The 16,784-nt window shown below is 41.5% G+C and overlaps 1 protein-coding gene across 1 annotated transcript; it reads left to right on the top strand.

Moving 5' to 3' along the window:
- Window positions 1–13,059: 13,059 nt before the first annotated feature.
- Window positions 13,060–16,435, top strand: LOC133798640 (pentatricopeptide repeat-containing protein At1g79540). Its single transcript, XM_062237053.1, has one exon. It carries the CDS (start codon window positions 13,593–13,595, stop codon window positions 15,957–15,959), a length of 2,367 nt encoding a protein of 788 aa, XP_062093037.1. The 5' UTR covers window positions 13,060–13,592; the 3' UTR covers window positions 15,960–16,435.
- The last annotated feature ends 349 nt before the right edge of the window (window positions 16,436–16,784 follow it).

Genomic DNA, 16,784 nt, shown 5'->3' with positions numbered 1-16,784 from the left:
CTTAACAACTTATAGGCGCTATATACAAGATCAAAACATCAACACACCCAAGAATCCACCCCTTGATTCCTATTTTCAGCCACCCAAACCAAAACTCAAACAACTAACTCAAAACTTCAACAAAAACAACTCAAGCTCTAGATTTTACCAATCAAAACAGAAATCAAAACTTAGATGTGTCTAAAAACCTTACCTCAAATGGAGAACCCACACAAAGTCCTTGATCTCCTCCTAGACTCCCACTTCTCCTTCTCTTCTTCTTCTTGCCTTAACCTTCTTTCTCCTTCTCTTTCTTCTCTTCAATTTCTATCAAGCCTCAAGTGGCATAAATGCCCCAAACCGTATACCCCCAAATCCCAGCTGCATTTATCTATTTCCCAACCAAATGACCATTTTGCCCCTCCTTGCCTATCCTTCCCTACTTAAACCTCAAGGGCACTTAAGTCCTTTCATTTCTATTTCATTTCTACCATTTTCTTTCTAAAACTTGTTACTCTCAGCAGTAACTAATGGTTACCCAGGTTACTAAATCTCCAATAACCATTACCCGCTAAACCTCAACTTAACTATAAAATCCTGAGGTACCCCTAGGCTCCTCCCGAGCCGGGTATAGAAATCCCGTTGTGACTCTTGAGTTAATTTTCTCTCTAGGACCGTCTCGGCACATGCATCACAACAATAACACCACACTCACGTGGTACAAATCACAGAATACAATTATCACATATATGCCCTCAGCGGGCTAAAATTACCAATTTACCCCTATCATGCAAACGGGGTCCACATGCATAATTATTTCACCTAACATGCATACTAACCACGTAGTCATGCACCTCAATGTTCAATTAGTCATATAACATGCTTTAAATCATAACCATGCATTAAACTCATAAAATCACACATAATTTCCATTATGCCCTCCTGGCACGCTAATCAAGGCCCTTAAGCCTTATTAGCGAAATTGGGTCGTTACAACTATCCCCTCCTCATAAGAATTTCGTCCTCGAAATTATCCAAACACATCAATCAGTAAACTCGCAACTCTGAACCTGAATCCCAAGGTCCACCGCCTTAACTTTACTTTTTAACAACACTCTTTCAAGAGCAACAATCTTGCCCCACCAGATCTTGTCTAATAGTCGTGCTCTCGATAGCCCCTTGTTAACCCTGCAACCCTGCCGAAGCCCAGGGTCTGCCTAGAGTACAATGACCAATTCATTGCCTTATTCCTGATTCCAGAGATACTCAAAAGTCATCACCTCTACTAGGTGGGATCAACTTGTAGGCCCCGCTGGCCTAACCCTTAGTACAACTTCAGTTCATGCTGAATTAAGAGTCAGAACTCTCCCTCCTTTCTCTGAACACCTTACAGATCCTCATCTGTTACCACGCAGAGATGCAACTCTCTCTTCCCGGAACTTTGTTTCCTCGTAATTTAGCAATTTACCAGCTCTTATGCTTTCAAATAGGCAGACACTCCTGCCTTAAGAGTTCCAACAACCTTTTCGACGTTCTCTCTGAACCAATGTCAAATCGTAGTATTCACTATCCTTCGCCCCTTACCATGTCCTAAGTCGTGTTACTTTAACAAGACGCCAGCATTTGCCACCACGGCCAACTCAACAGGGATTACACTTCCCTTAATACCTCAAGTATTCGCCTACTCAGCGCTTAATTCCCTAAGATATCCGATAAGCTTTCAGACTGCCACTTCACTTGCAATCAACTGATAATCCCAGATTCCCACTCTGTTCTTTTCGTTCTCTAAATCCATTCCAAAATTTAAAATACTATAGGGTCTCAATTCGATGTCATCGACGTTCTATCACGAAACCAGTTCACTTGCCCCAACAACATTAACTCAAGCAGCCGAGTTAAAACTTTTCATGTCCAAATGCCTCACTTAAGGTCTATTGTGGTCTATTCCCACGATGCACCACCACATCACCTAACCCCTCAGGGTCCAAAGGAAAACACTAGATTCTGTCATCCGCTCGACCCTCCTGGTACGACGTACCCTAGGAGGTGGAATGATGTCCATTCAGAACCCTCATTCAAAACCAAATCCTAACTGGATCCCTCACTCGATCCTGGTATCTTACTTGTACCACCATGACAGGGTCCTTCCCTGTTTCAACTCAAGCCAACACTTTGAATTCCATAGCTCAGTGACACCCACCAGCTAACCTTTACCTACTAACATCATGCCGATCTCAGTCGTTGCCTTGTCCACTCCATTACAGCCTATAGCATTATTCCTTGACTGATACACGCCTCCCAGCTAGGAGTTTCGCCTCCAATTATAGCTCCCCTCGCTCAATCGAGGATTTCAAACACTGATCATCTGTCCGTTACTTTTCACCACCTCTGTGTCTCAGCGCTATCTTCTTACTAATACCCAGTACTCAAGCACTTTATGATATGCATAACGGTCAACTTAACGTTCCAAGGTTATCAACCACATTCATTCTTTCGTCTCCCGCAAGGTTCAATCCACTCTCGCGCCAATATATTCCTGGGCGTGCCCAACTCGTGCTGCACTCCCATAATTCCATATCCTTACCATAGATCAGGTCCTTTATGCAATCACTCTTTACTTAACCTTAACACGCACGCATATTCCATCATCGTCCGTAACCAGTCAAATCTTACCTTGTCCTCTGAATTTCTTTCTGATGTGACACCACTCAGTCCGTCTAACCTCAAGTTTTACTGTTCTCCTCAACTCTGATGTAGTCGTCTCCGGAGGTGCTTGTGCAATAGATGACGCGCTTACCAGTCTTGTTATGCTTTCAATTCTTCAGACGCTCTTCATTAGCTTCTTTGCGGCTTCAGATCAATTCTTCTCTTACCTGTCCTTTCTTCTTGCAGCTGTAATCTGAGAACTCCTGACGACACCCAACTAACACTCCGTAGAACCTTACCTGAGACTCTGCCTTCTGGGTACTAACGTCTTCAGCATAATAATCAGTTGCTCACCATTTCCGTCTGGGAGTAATCCACATGCACTGCTCGTGAGTTTGAAGGGGACTTGCCCACACCGTTCATGCATTCTCTGTCTAAAGAACTTACCTGTGCTACTGTAGCTTGAACCATTCCAGAATCTTTATTACCAACTCCTCACCCTCTAGCCGGCGCAAACTAGACAATCCATGAAATGTCTCTATCCTTGGTTTCCAACTGGCAATAACCAGGTCGTAGATCAACTCTTGGGGACATCGTCCCCTCTTGTATCCAACATTGTACTTTTCGTCCTAACCCGACGATACTAGCAATCCCCGCAGTATAACACACTAGCTACACCAGGCTCAGATTCCTTCAATTGCTCCAATAGACTTTCTGTCGGCCAAAACCGTCTTCTACAACATCCCTTATACCAATCCTATCTGTAGTCTGACCTTGAAGTATTCCCTAAATCTTTCTTTGCATACCCACATAACTTTCCCACTGGTTAGCTCTGTCTCCTTTACGTACTCCAGATGATATCCTCAACAATCCATCTGCCAGAGTTTCTAATTCCTTCTCAATAAGTATTACTGTCCTCGGCCTCTCAAATGGCACCTTTGAGGCAACCTCCCTATGTCCATCTCCCTCTCGGAACATTCTCAACACCGAGCCCTTCCAGTTCGTTACATGCCCAAAGCATAAGCTCGCCAGTTAAATACTCATCCTTGAGGACTCAGCCTCGAACCTCGAATGTATCGATGCATTCCAGTTCTCCGTTTCCCGCACCATGGGAAATCCATCCTAACATCTCGATAACTACCTTTTCGATCAGGCTTCTTTCCAATCTCAATCTAGGTGCCCAAGCACTGTTTGGAGTCCTTTCTTCCTCAACAATTGAGAATCCAACCTTGCTGCGCTCTAGCAATAAAAGTACCATCTTATCAATCAGACCTTTCTGCCCTTCTTGGCGAATCCAGAGGCCACAACACTATCCGGGGTCCCTTCAACTCGATTATCACAATTCTCTTCACTAATTCCATCAAAGGAAACACTGCCCCTGCGGCTCTAGCACTCATGCTCTAATCATCAACCATCAGTTCCTCTAACAACATGGCTCTCTCTGCCATCCACATACAGACGATAACCTCATACCTCAGCGCAGCCCAAATACCTTAGACTATTCCCGATCTCAAATCCTTAAATGGGTCGCCATCAATTCCGGATACATCCATCTGTATAAATTTCTGAAATGAACTATCTAATTCACCAAACCCATTGATCTACGCTGTCGTTACCCCTAACAGTCCAAACCAGACTTAAACATTTGCCCGTCTCCACGGCTCTAACCATGTCTTTAAAATCTCTTCTAACCATTCATCATCTAGGTTCTTTCCAACCCATTAAGCCAGTACCTCAGCCCAAGTACCAATTCCAGGCATCCCTCTGCCTCAACATTTAACATAACCCTCTAATCAGGATCTCTCATCCTCTTAACCATGGGTGGAATTAACTCTGCTCATCTATTGATAAATTCCTTGTCAACTCGAACCTTCCTCAACACTAGAGGATAACACCCTATACCCCTTTCATATAGTACCCTTATCTGTCCATACCTCACAGTAAACCAACACCGGTAACCTTACTGTTAAAACCTCGAAATTAGCTATTTCCCCAGAGAAATCCGCTGATCACTTATCCCATCTCGACTAACAAACTCCACAGCTTACCCACACACTAGTGACCCTCTGCTGCTGCATCCAGGGATAACTGGAGATCTCCACTCCAACTTATATCTAGAACCCCCTTTTTAACACAATATCAGATCCCCAACCCTTCTAGGGACCAACAATTCGAGTTCATCTGCCAAAGCTGACCAAACTCCTGAACTCTGTAGTTCCTACTCTGAACCAAACCGCATCCAGATCCAAATATCCACAGATGTCATGCACACACAAGCATAATTAGGCCAAATCCACAATGTCACACATTTAGCTACCAGATTTAACATCACTAAGTATATCCAGGTTTCAACATGCTTCATACAAGCAAATAAACGGATATAACATATGAATTTCATCCAGAAAATTAATCGCATATACACAAAACGCGAACCAATATGCCAATATTCATCCATATACATCATAATGTCATTCAGCATGCATTAATCTCAACATGCAATAGTCAAGGGCCAGGCTCTATCAGTATCTCATGCATATGTTATTTCATCTATCATGCTCCATATAAGTAAGCAGGCAAACAGGGCATTCAAACATATGTTCAGCATATCAATCAATCATACCAACCAACCCTGAGTCGAGCTTGTCACTGACAGCGAGCGTACATGTTCGGTCGATCTCCAGAACCAATAAACCTTGGCTCGCTCTGATACCAAGTTGTAACGCCCTACTTCCTTAGAGCCGTTACTTAGTGAGTTTTAAGACAAAACAGTGTGCAAAGATCTCGCTAACCGAGGTTTTGAAACGAAAGTGTGACTAATTAAAAGTTAAGGCTGTAATCTTAAAAAAATGCGTTGTTTCAATAAAACTCCTAATATTAAACATTGGGATCCCAAAATAAGGTTTGAAAACTATTTACATCTTAAAAATGAGTTCACAGTTGATAAATCATAAAAATCATAGATTATTACAGCCATTTTCAAATAAACCCCCAACCAAAGCAGTCGGGCAGGCCAAACATGTACGCGTCGCTTCACGCTCTCCGTACTCATGGTTGGTTGACTCAGTCTTTGCCCTACCTGCAACACGGAGCACCCGTGAGCCGAAGCCCAGCAAGAAAAATCATGCAGAACATAACATATGCAAATATATATGGTTAATCATATCAGATAATCCACAAATAAACAAGTCAACCATTAGACTAAGCAAACACGGCCATGCCGCCCCAGAGCCTTACCGAAGCCTGGGGTATCGGTTCTCACCGCGAGGATAACTCATGTATCCCTTGGGTCCCACCCTGAATATAGCATCCCATGTGCTAGGTGTTACTTTCGGCCCACGGCCGCCCCGGCCTACGCCGTACTCGGCTCTTGCCGTTCATTTCATCATAATCACACATATAGTACATTCAAAATAATCATTCACACACATCATGATTCATTTAAGGTTAAACATTTGCACACAACACAATCTGGGGCCATGCCCTGCAATCATCTCATCATGCAACATGCAATATAGGGCCAAGCCCGACAATCACACTATGGGCCCACGCCCTATCCTACGGGTGTTATAGTTTTCTTACCCGTATCCCTTGCTTTCCGAAGCACTACAGTCACGAGCACGGTCCACTAGCACGAGCCTCCCCGAAATCCTAGTCACAACACACAAAAGACACTTTTAACAACCTTAAATGAGCTTCCAGGCCAAGTTCTAGTACTCGGAACGTTGAAATTCACCAAACATGGTAAAAGACTCAACCCCGAGCACCCTAGGTTAAATTCCCAAGCCTAAATTCTCAAAATCCCAAAATTCCTTAAGCGCCGCGGCATGGCCCAACCATGCCGCGGCATGGCCCCCAAACAGAGCCACAAAATGCCCAGAAACAGGTAAGGGCCGCGGCCCTACAAGGACCATGCCGCGGCCCGCCCTCCATCCTCAGCACAACTTAGCCTTCAAGGGCCGCGGCCCTCCAAGAACCATGCCGCGGCCCGACCCTTCGAACCCAGAAAAACCCACCATTTTAATCTCTAAACCTCACCTTAAACCATCCCAAACACATATCTCAATCTCAAAACTCAATTCCAAACCTCATATGAACAACTTAACAACTTATAGGTGCTATATACAAGATCAAAACATCAACACACCCAAGAATCCACCCCTTGATTCCTATTTTCAGCCACCCAAACCAAAACTCAAACAACTAACTCAAAACTTCAACAAAAACAACTCAAGCTCTAGATTTTACCAATCAAAACAGAAATCAAAACTTAGATGTGTCTAAAAACCTTACCTCAAATGGAGAACCCACACAAAGTCCTTGATCTCCTCCTAGACTCCCACTTCTCCTTCTCTTCTTCTTCTTGCCCTAACCTTCTTTCTCCTTCTCTTTCTTCTCTTCAATTTCTATCAAGCCTCAAGTGGCATAAATGCCCCAAACCGTATACCCCCAAATCCCAGCTGCATTTATCTATTTCCCAACCAAATGACCATTTTGCCCCTCCTTGCCTATCCTTCCCTACTTAAACCTCAAGGGCACTTAAGTCCTTTCATTTCTATTTCATTTCTACCATTTTCTTTCTAAAACTTGTTACTCTCAGCAGTAACTAATGGTTACCCAGGTTACTAAATCTCCAATAACCATTACCAGCTAAACCTCAACTTAACTATAAAATCCTGAGGTACCACTAGGCTCCTCCCGAGCCGGGTATAGAAATCCCGTTGTGACTCTTGAGTTAATTTTCTCTCTAGGACCGTCTCGGCACATGCATCACAACAATAACACCACACTCACGTGGTACAAATCACAGAATACAATTATCACATATATGCCCTCAGCGGGCTAAAATTACCAATTTACCCCTATCATGCAAACGGGGTCGACATGCATAATTATTTCACCTAACATGCATACTAACCACGTAGTCATGCACCTCAATGTTCAATTAGTCATATAACATGCTTTAAATCATAACCATGCATTAAACTCATAAAATCACACATAATTTCCATTATGCCCTCCTGGCACGCTAATCAAGGCCCTTAAGCCTTATTAGCGAAATTGGGTCGTTACATCTGGTCTGGTGTGGTTCAAGTACTGTAGTGCTCCAATAACACTTCTGTAGGTTGTAGGATTCTCCAGTAAAACTCCATCATGTGCAGAAAGTGGTCTGCCTGCTGTCATGGGCGTAGGACAGGATTTCAAATTTGCCATGTTCATTTTTTGTAGTAATTCAGCTACATATCGTCCCTGTGAGAGGTATACACCAGAAGCATCTCTATATACTTCTATCCCAAGGAAGTAGTGTAGAGGTCCAAGATCTTTGAGAGTGAACTCAGCATTCAATTTATCAATGAACTTTCTGACATCATTTGGCTTATTCCCAGTCACGATTATGTCATCTACATAGATGAGTACCACTATCACATATTCAGTTGTCTTGAGCATAAACAATGAGGTATCCGCCTTTGAGCCTTGGAAGTTCCAGTCCAATAACATCTTCTTTAATTTGTCATACCACGATCTCGGAGCTTGTCTTAGCCCATAAATTGATTTCTTCAATTTACACACGTGATGAGGCCTTGTTGAGTCTTCAAAACCTTGAGGTTGAAGCATATATACTTCTTCTTCCAAGGTGCCATTTAAAAATGCATTGTTGATGTCGAGTTGCCGAATATCCCAACCTTGACTCATTGCAATGGTTAACACAACCCTCACTGTTGATGCCTTGATTACAGGACTAAAAGTCTCACTGAAATCTATTCCAGGTCTTTGATGAAATCCATTTGCCACTAGCCTCACTTTATACCGTTGAAAGGACCCATCTGAGTTGCACTTCCTTTTAAACACCCATTTACTTCCTACTATATTATAATCAGCTGATGACGGGACCAATTCCCATGTATCATTCTCTTTTAGTGCCATGAATTCCTTTTCCATTGCACTTTTCCAGCCTTCATGTTGTAGTGCTTCAGCAGCTGTATATGGCTCAGTCATTGGCTCAGTTGGTGGTGTGATGCTGACATATGCTTTTGGTTTGAAAACTCCTACCTTTGATCTAGTTATCATGTGATGTTCATTATGTTGATTGATCTCACCAACCTGGGTTGTGGTGTTACTTTCAAGGCCTGTCTGTGGTGGAATATTTTCCTCTGCTGTCACAAAATCCTTACTGACCTCAGACATTTGATCTCCAAAACAGCTGCTTTCAATAGACATATCAGGCACTGCACTTGTTGGTGTGCCTGTGAGGTTATTTGACTCACTCTCTTGTTCAGCTTGTACAGATCCAGTAGTTGAGATTGGACTCTCCTGATTGACTTGTGAAGGTGTTGAGCTTAACGTTTGATGATCTGTTGTTGGCTGTACATCAACAGGCAGTGTGAACCACGATTGGGGCATAGTCAGTTCAACTTCTTTTTCTGCCTCATAGTTGTTCAAAAAACCTGTTAAGAATGGAAACTCATTTTCGTTAAAAATTACATTCCTGGAGATAAAAATTCGCCCATGAGGACTTAGACACTTGTAGCCTTTATATACTTCACTAAATCCCAGATTTAAACATTTAATGGAACGAAAGCTGAATTTGTGTGGCTGGTATGCCCTTAGACAAGGAAAACAGGCTGCTCCGAAGACTTTCAGCTCTCTATAGTCTGGCACTTTGCTATTTAGAATTTCGTATGGTGATTTTCCCTGCAATACTGGTGTTGGCAACCTGTTAATCAAGTATGTGGCAGTTTGAAATGCATCCGAACAGTATTTAAGAGGCATATGCGCTTGAGCAAGTAACGTAAGCCCAGTTTCGACAATATGTCAATGCTTTCTCTCCGCTCTTCCATTCTGTGCTGAAGTGTGTGGGCAGGAATGTTGGAACTCAATGCCACTGTTATGAAGCAGTTCAGTAAACGCTTGATACTCTCCACCCATATCCGATCTTAGTGTTTTAATTTTCTTGTTAAATCGATTTTCAACTAGTGCCTTGAACTGTGTAAAAGCTGTTAGTGCATCAGATTTAGATTTTAATGGGAAAAACCAGATATGTCTGCTGTAATCATCTAGAAAGTGAATATAGAATTTGAAGCTTGTGTGAGAGGTAGTAGGTGCTAGACCCCAAAGATCCGTGTGGATTAAATCAAGTACTGCCGTGGCTCTACTATTGGAATTCTTAAATGGCAAAGAGTGGGATTTCCCAAACTGACAGGCATCACAAAACTGTAGTTTTTCATTCATTCTAGTCTTTACATTAGACATTTTCAAAATCTGATTGAGTACATTAACAGAAGGATGTCCCAATTTTCTATGCCAAACATCTATCAACGACCCACATGATGCACTCTTATTATGCTCCTTCTTGGTTGCTATTCCAGTAAAGACAGTTCTCCCAGTTGCTGCTTGTGTTGAGTTTAGCTGAGGCAAAAGTGCTGTGTTAAGCCGATATAAACCATCTTTAAGCTCCCCTCTGAATACCACCATTCCTGATGTTCGATCCTTCACACAACATGAGTCACAAAAGAATTCAACAGAGACGTTATTGTCAGCCGTTAGCTTCGACACACTTATCAGATTTTTAGTAATTTGTGGCACATATAACAGATCATTCAATAGCAACGAAGAATGAGAATAAGTTTTTAGTGCACTAGTTCCAATATGAGAGATATGTAATTGATGACCATCACCAATAGTAATTTTTTCCTTACCACCATAGTCAGCTTTGTTAGCTATCTTGTCCCCTTCTGAAGTTAAGTGGTTGCTCGCACCACTATCAACATACCAACTCTCATCATTAATATCTCTGGTGTGGCAACCATTGCTGTGAGTTGTTTGTCTTGAGTGTGATCTTTAGCCTACTGCTGACCCATATATGACTCATCATATCTGTTGTAACAGTGAGTGGCTAAATGACCATATCTTCCACAGATCTGGCATGTTGGCTTCGAGCCACTTCCACGACCTCCACGACCTCTAAATCGATTTCCACCACCTCTTGGTTGGCCAGAATAGTTCGAATGATCTCGTCCAGTGAATGAGCTTGAGTAAGGTCGATGAGATCCAAAATTGTTGGGTGGTTTCTGGGAAAAGTTTGCTGATGGACCACCTAATGCCGCTTGTTTGATTGCAGATCCAGTGTTTGTGAGTCTATCAAGCCTACTATCAAATCTTAGAAGCAAGTTCTGCAGTTCCTGCCATGCTATATTGGGTTTTGCCTCAACCTGCACAATGATAGACAGATAGTCTGTATTATTTAATCCAGATAGAATGTTAGCAACTAGGTAATTTTCAGGTTATGGGTCCCTTGCAATTGCAAGAGTATCGCCCCACATTCTTTTCTGTCTGAGGTAATCGGCCATACTCATCGAACCCTTCTTGGTAGTTTGTAGTTTGTTCCTCAAATCATCTGTGTGTGTCTGGGAGTATGCCCCATACAATTGTTCAAGAGCTATCCAGAGAGCTTGAGATGTCTGGGATCCCATTAGTTCTGAGGCAATGGCCTCAGTCATAGAGCCATATAGCCAGCCCATCAAGAGCTGGTCATGAACTAGCCAAGTCTCATAGTCAGGGTTCAAAACAACTGAAGATTCAGAGGAATCAGGAGTACCTGAGTTCAAGAATTCTGGAGGACACACTTTCTAACCAGTAATGCATCCTTCTAGTCGATGCCCACAGATGATTGTGGACACCATTGTCTTGCACAGTGGGTAATTGTTTCTGTCGAGCTTCATCGCGAATGGTTGGCTCACGTGCTGAACGGCGTCGCAGCTGGAACTGAGTTAACTGCGGTAGTCGGCATCAAGGCAGTCGAAGAAGCAGGGACTGCGGCTGAGGTCGGAGTTGCCGGTGTGGGCGTCGCACCTGTGCTTTCCATCGTCTGAGGAGTTGAAGCTGAGTCCGCCATGGCGTGGGCCTAACGCGTGCTCTGATACCAAGTAAAGAAAATGCAGATGGTGTGAATGAAAAATATCCAGCTCAATTGGAGTCTGGAGAGAGCCCTCTGTATATTAATGAATCAATAGAACAGTACAGAATATTCCAAGACGTATCACATGTCGACACGTAGCAAGGTTGTTATACACCAAAAGGTTTGCACCTGTCACTCTATAACAGCCTAGGACACGTTGAATTCTAGACTTTTCTATACACAATAAGTAGGACTAATTCTGTATTAACATTAAGATATATTAGTACATTCTGTAACTCTTTGGGATAATCTGAGAGATTCCTGCGTAGGTACGACTAATTCTAGCCGAAGCCGTTATTGGAATTTCGCTGCATAACGATGATCTGTCTAGTCGGCCAACTTCACTCCTTGAAGAAAGACTGGTCGGCCAAAACACTTGACTGGTCGGCCAAAACACTCGACCGGTTGGCCAAAACACTCGACCGATCGCCCAAAGCAAATGACTGGTCGGCCAAACACTTCACTGGTCGGCCAAAGCACTTGACTGGTTGGCCAAGCACTTCACTGGTCGCCCAAGACAGGTGACTGGTCAGTAAAAAATATTTACCGGTCGGACAGAAATTCTACCAGCTCGGACAGATCACTTCCAAACCAGATAAGCAATTTCCATGCCAGTAATACCACCAAATTAATCTAAAACCTTTGACCCAGCCATTTCTTGCCACTTGTCACTTTTATTGCCACGTCATCGTTTTCAAATTTTGGGGATAACAAGTAAGTACATAATATTTGCTTTATATAACGAAGATACAACTTTCCTTTATAATCATATTGTGATAAAATCAAGCTAAATAAGAAATAATATGAAAACCTTACAAACTAATTCCAAGCAATAATATTCCGAAAACCACAATAATGAGAGAGTAATATTCTAAAAATCACAATAATGAGAAAGTAATATTATGAAAATCACAATAATGGTAAAGTAAAATTATCTTTTAAATAAAAAGATATTTCTATAAAATTTTCTAATTTTAGGATTTACATCATGATATAAAAAAATGTGATTATAACAACTCATATATAAATCCATAGACAATTGGCCTAAATCTAGGTTTAATCATTATGAAACCCCTTAGTGGTGTTTGGTATAAAATTTGGGTTTGTAGGAGTAGAGTTATATGTGATTTAAATTAAGGGAATGTAAATGTATTCAAAGGTTTTAAAATTACTCTCTAATCAAATTAAAAAAAAAAACCCACTTAGAAACATAAGTCTCCAAACCATATAAAAATTTAATAAACATAGAATTGATTTGACATTCTTATTCCCAACAAATCAAACCAATCAAACCCTTATACCAAACAGTCTCTCACAGAAATGAAATCGGCAGTGATCTGCAAGAGATAACCATGACCTAGGAGAGAGAGAGATAGAGAGAAACATGAAAAGAAAGGAGGTTGGAGAAAAGAAATCAGTTAGGAAAAGAAAGAAGAGCAAGGAGAGTTAATGATTTAGAGCAATAAATACACTTAATGCAACCGTCACCAAACTAATTGGATGCGCAAAGTGCTGGAAGGGTACCAGACAAAGAAACGGTTTCACAAACCCTAGCAGAGGTTCCACTGCACTTGAGGCAGACTTTCTTCTATTGCTTCATTCTTTAATAATTACACAACTTTTTATTATTACGGTTACCATTTCAATTACATTCTTATTATCATTTTATTTCTATCCCACAAATATTGCCCAAATATTTGTGATGTGTCTAACTAAAAAGTAAAAAATTGAGAAGTGAATAGAAGTGTGCTTTATCAAACTTGGAGTAGGAAGTCCTTTCTTAACAACGCCGAGCCGAGCCGCAGGTAGACGAGGGGATCGATAAATACTCTCTTCTTGGCCTGTTTGAGTTTGACGCGCGAAGCTCCCACCAAGCTATGCTGCTCTCCATCTCTGCCACCACGCCACCGCTTCACCACTCGGCTTTACAAGTTTCTCAATTCACTAAACCCAAAACCCAACAACCCAATATGGGTCTCTATCTCCGGCGCCCATTTTACACCATCTCTCGACCATGAACTTTCATCGTCGATCTCTCTCCTTTTCGTTCGCTTCTAAACCTCCATGGTTTCACCACTTCCACGCCTACCCCCATGATGCCGGCACCTCCAATGAAATCCTCACCATTCTCGAAACCGTCAATCCAATGGAACACGCTCTCGATCGAGCTCTCCCTTATCTTAACCCCGAAATAGTCACTTCGGTTGTTCAACAACAGCCGAACCGGTTATTGGGTTTCCGGTTCTACATCTGGGCAACCAAGTGGAAGAGCCTCAGGAGCAGGGTGTCTCAGAATCTGGTCATGGATATGCTTGCCAAGGACAATGGCAGTGGCTTTGAATTGTATTGGAAAACTCTTGAGCAGCTCAGAGATTGTGGTCTACCGATTGCTTCTCATGCTTTTACGGTGTTGATAAAAGGGTTTTCGAAATTGGGCATGGCGGAAAAGGCGGTGGAATCGTTTGGTCGAATGAGAGATTTCAACTGTAAGCCTAATGTGATTACCTACAATTGTATACTTTATATTATGTTGCAAAAGAAATTTTTTTTGTTGGCGTTAGCGGTCTATAATGAGATGTTGAAGTTGAATTTTAGTCCAAATGTGACTACTTACAACATTTTGATTGGTGGCTTGTTTAAATCTAATAAGATTCAAGATGCACTCAAGATGTTTGATGAAATGACTCGGAGAGGCTTTATCCCTAATGAGATAACTTATACTATTATCATTTCCGGCCTGTGCCAAGAAAAGAGGTTGGATGAAGCGCGTAGCCTTTTTGATAAGCTGAAAAGTAGTGGCTTTTATCCTGATTCTGTGGCTTATAACGCTTTGCTGAATGGATACTGTAAATTAGATAGGTTTGATGAAGCTTATGTGTTTCTGCAGTCGTCTAACTTAGACGGATATGTTATTGGGCTCAATGGATACAGTTGTTTAATTGATGGCTTGTTTCGAGCCAACAGGTATGCTGAAGCTCGTGGCTGGTACATGAAGATGATCAAGGCAGACATTAAGCCTGACATTGTCTTGTATACCATATTGGTTCGAGGTTTAGCAGAAGAAGGGAGGGTTCAGGATGCTTTGAACTTGTTGAATGACATGAGTGAGAGTGGTTTGGTGCCAGATGCTTACTGTTATAATGCTGTGATTAAAGGTTTATGCGATATGGGTCTTTTAAATAAGGCTCGGTCTCTTCATCTTGAGATTTCAAATCAGGAATGGTTCCCAAATCCATGCACTTCCACCATTCTTATTTGTGCTATGTGCAGACAGGGGCTGGTTGAGGAGGCACAGAAAATTTTCAATGAAATGGAGAAGCTTGGATGTGCTCCTTCTATAGTGACATTTAATGCGCTTATTCATGGACTTTGCAAGGCTGGTAAAGTTGAGGAAGCGAACATGTTATTTTACAAGATGGAGATTGGGAAAAACCCTTCATTATTTCTTCGTCTTTCACAAGGGGCCAATAGAGTTCTTGATACTGCAAGTCTTGAAACAATGGTGGGGCAATTGTGTGAATCAGGACATTTCCTTAAGGCATACAAACTTCTCACGAAGCTAGCTGACAGTGGGGTTATGCCAGACATTGTGACTTACAACAGTCTAATCAATGGGTTTTGTAAGGCAGGAAATATAAATGGAGCTCTTAAACTTTTAAAGGACATGCAACTGAAGGGGCTTTCCCCAGATTCTGTCACATATGGGACACTTATTGATGGACTTCAAAGGGTTGACAGAGAAGAGGATGCCTTTGTGGTCTTTAATCAAATGGCCAAAACTGGTTGTAAGCCTAGCTCTGCTGTTTACAAATCACTTATGACTTGGTCAGCCCGGAGAGGAAATTTTTCATTAGCCTTTAGTCTGTGGTTGAAATATCAGAGCAGCCTTCCTGGAAGGGACAAGGAATCAATGAACGTGATAGAAGAACAATTTAAAAAAGGAGAACTTGAGAAGGCAATCAATGGTCTACTTGGAATGGATTTCAATTTGGAAGATTTTGATTTAGCACCATATACCATTTTGCTCATCGGGTTTTGTGAAGCTGGAAGAGTGAAAGAAGCTTTGACAATATTTTCTATTCTTGAGAACTATAAGGTCATTGTCACTCCACCAAGTTGTGTGAAGTTAATTTATGGCCTCTGCAAAAGTGGGACTTTGGACCTGGCAATAAATGTTTTCATTTATGCTCTAGAGAAGGGTTTTATGTTGCCAAGAGCTTGCAACCATCTTCTCAAGTGTCTTCTTTGTTCCCAAGATAGAAGGAATTTCGCCCTTGATCTTGTTCATAGGATCAGTTCCTTTGGGTATGATCAAGATGCTTATCTGTTTCAGTCTACAAAGTTTCTTCTACGAAGTCACTTTAATAACCGTGACTTATAGATGTGCACTCTGAATTAAATATTCCTTTTACCATCTTGTAAGAGCAAATTTTGTAGGAACCCCTATAAATATTTGGATTTTTTTTCTTCTGCAGTTGATTGCAGAGGCTGAGAAAAGAGAAATAAGAAGAAAAACTGTAGGTTAGAGTTTTCCGTAGTGAATCTTCACTCATATCCCTTTTAGTGATTGTATTGGTTGATTGTTCATACCCATTAGGGAGTTTTCTTAGTTATCTAGTGTCACAATCATGTTGGATAGGCATTATAATTGGATGCGTTCCTTCGTCTCTTTAACTGTTGGAATTGTTTTTTTTTTCTTTTGACAGTGAAATGTATACTAAAGGAAACCAAGTCTTTAGGTAGTGGATTGTAATGGATTGGACCTTTTTATCTTTTAAATTTGTCTCGGGAAGATGCCTATTTTCAAACCAAATGTACCCGTTTCTGTTAAATAATGCCATATACTGTTATACTTGACTTCTGGTTAATAAAAATTCATTGTTTAATATGGAGTTGTAACTGTTGCATTGGATTTGGATATCAGTTCATAATTTTCAAACATTATTATGCAATGAAACATTCAACTCTATAGGAACAAGTATATTCATGGAAAGGAACTATATATGCCACGGTTCATTAGTTGTAGTTGCCCTTTAGGCCTATAATTAAGAGATTTCTGCTATTCATCTTAGCTCATCTTGGAGTTTGAAGCATGACTGTACCACTCATTGATGCAAGCGATAATGATAGCAATGCAATGTCGTCCAACAATAGTCAGAACTTGAAAGTCCAGTGCATGTCGTCAAAAGTTGAGCTTGGGCAGTGG

The sequence above is a fragment of the Humulus lupulus genome, chromosome 8, assembly GCF_963169125.1.
Source record: "Humulus lupulus chromosome 8, drHumLupu1.1, whole genome shotgun sequence".
NCBI classification, from domain to species: domain Eukaryota; kingdom Viridiplantae; phylum Streptophyta; class Magnoliopsida; order Rosales; family Cannabaceae; genus Humulus; species Humulus lupulus.
The sequence above is the reverse complement of the archived record's forward strand: the minus strand, read 5'-3'. Positions and strand labels throughout refer to the sequence as shown.

What these genes read in the sequence shown, in the direction of transcription:
- LOC133798640 (XM_062237053.1), top strand. Translation starts at nt 13,593, where the DNA reads ATGAACTTTCATCGTCGATCTCTCTCCTTTTCGTTCGCTTCTAAACCT.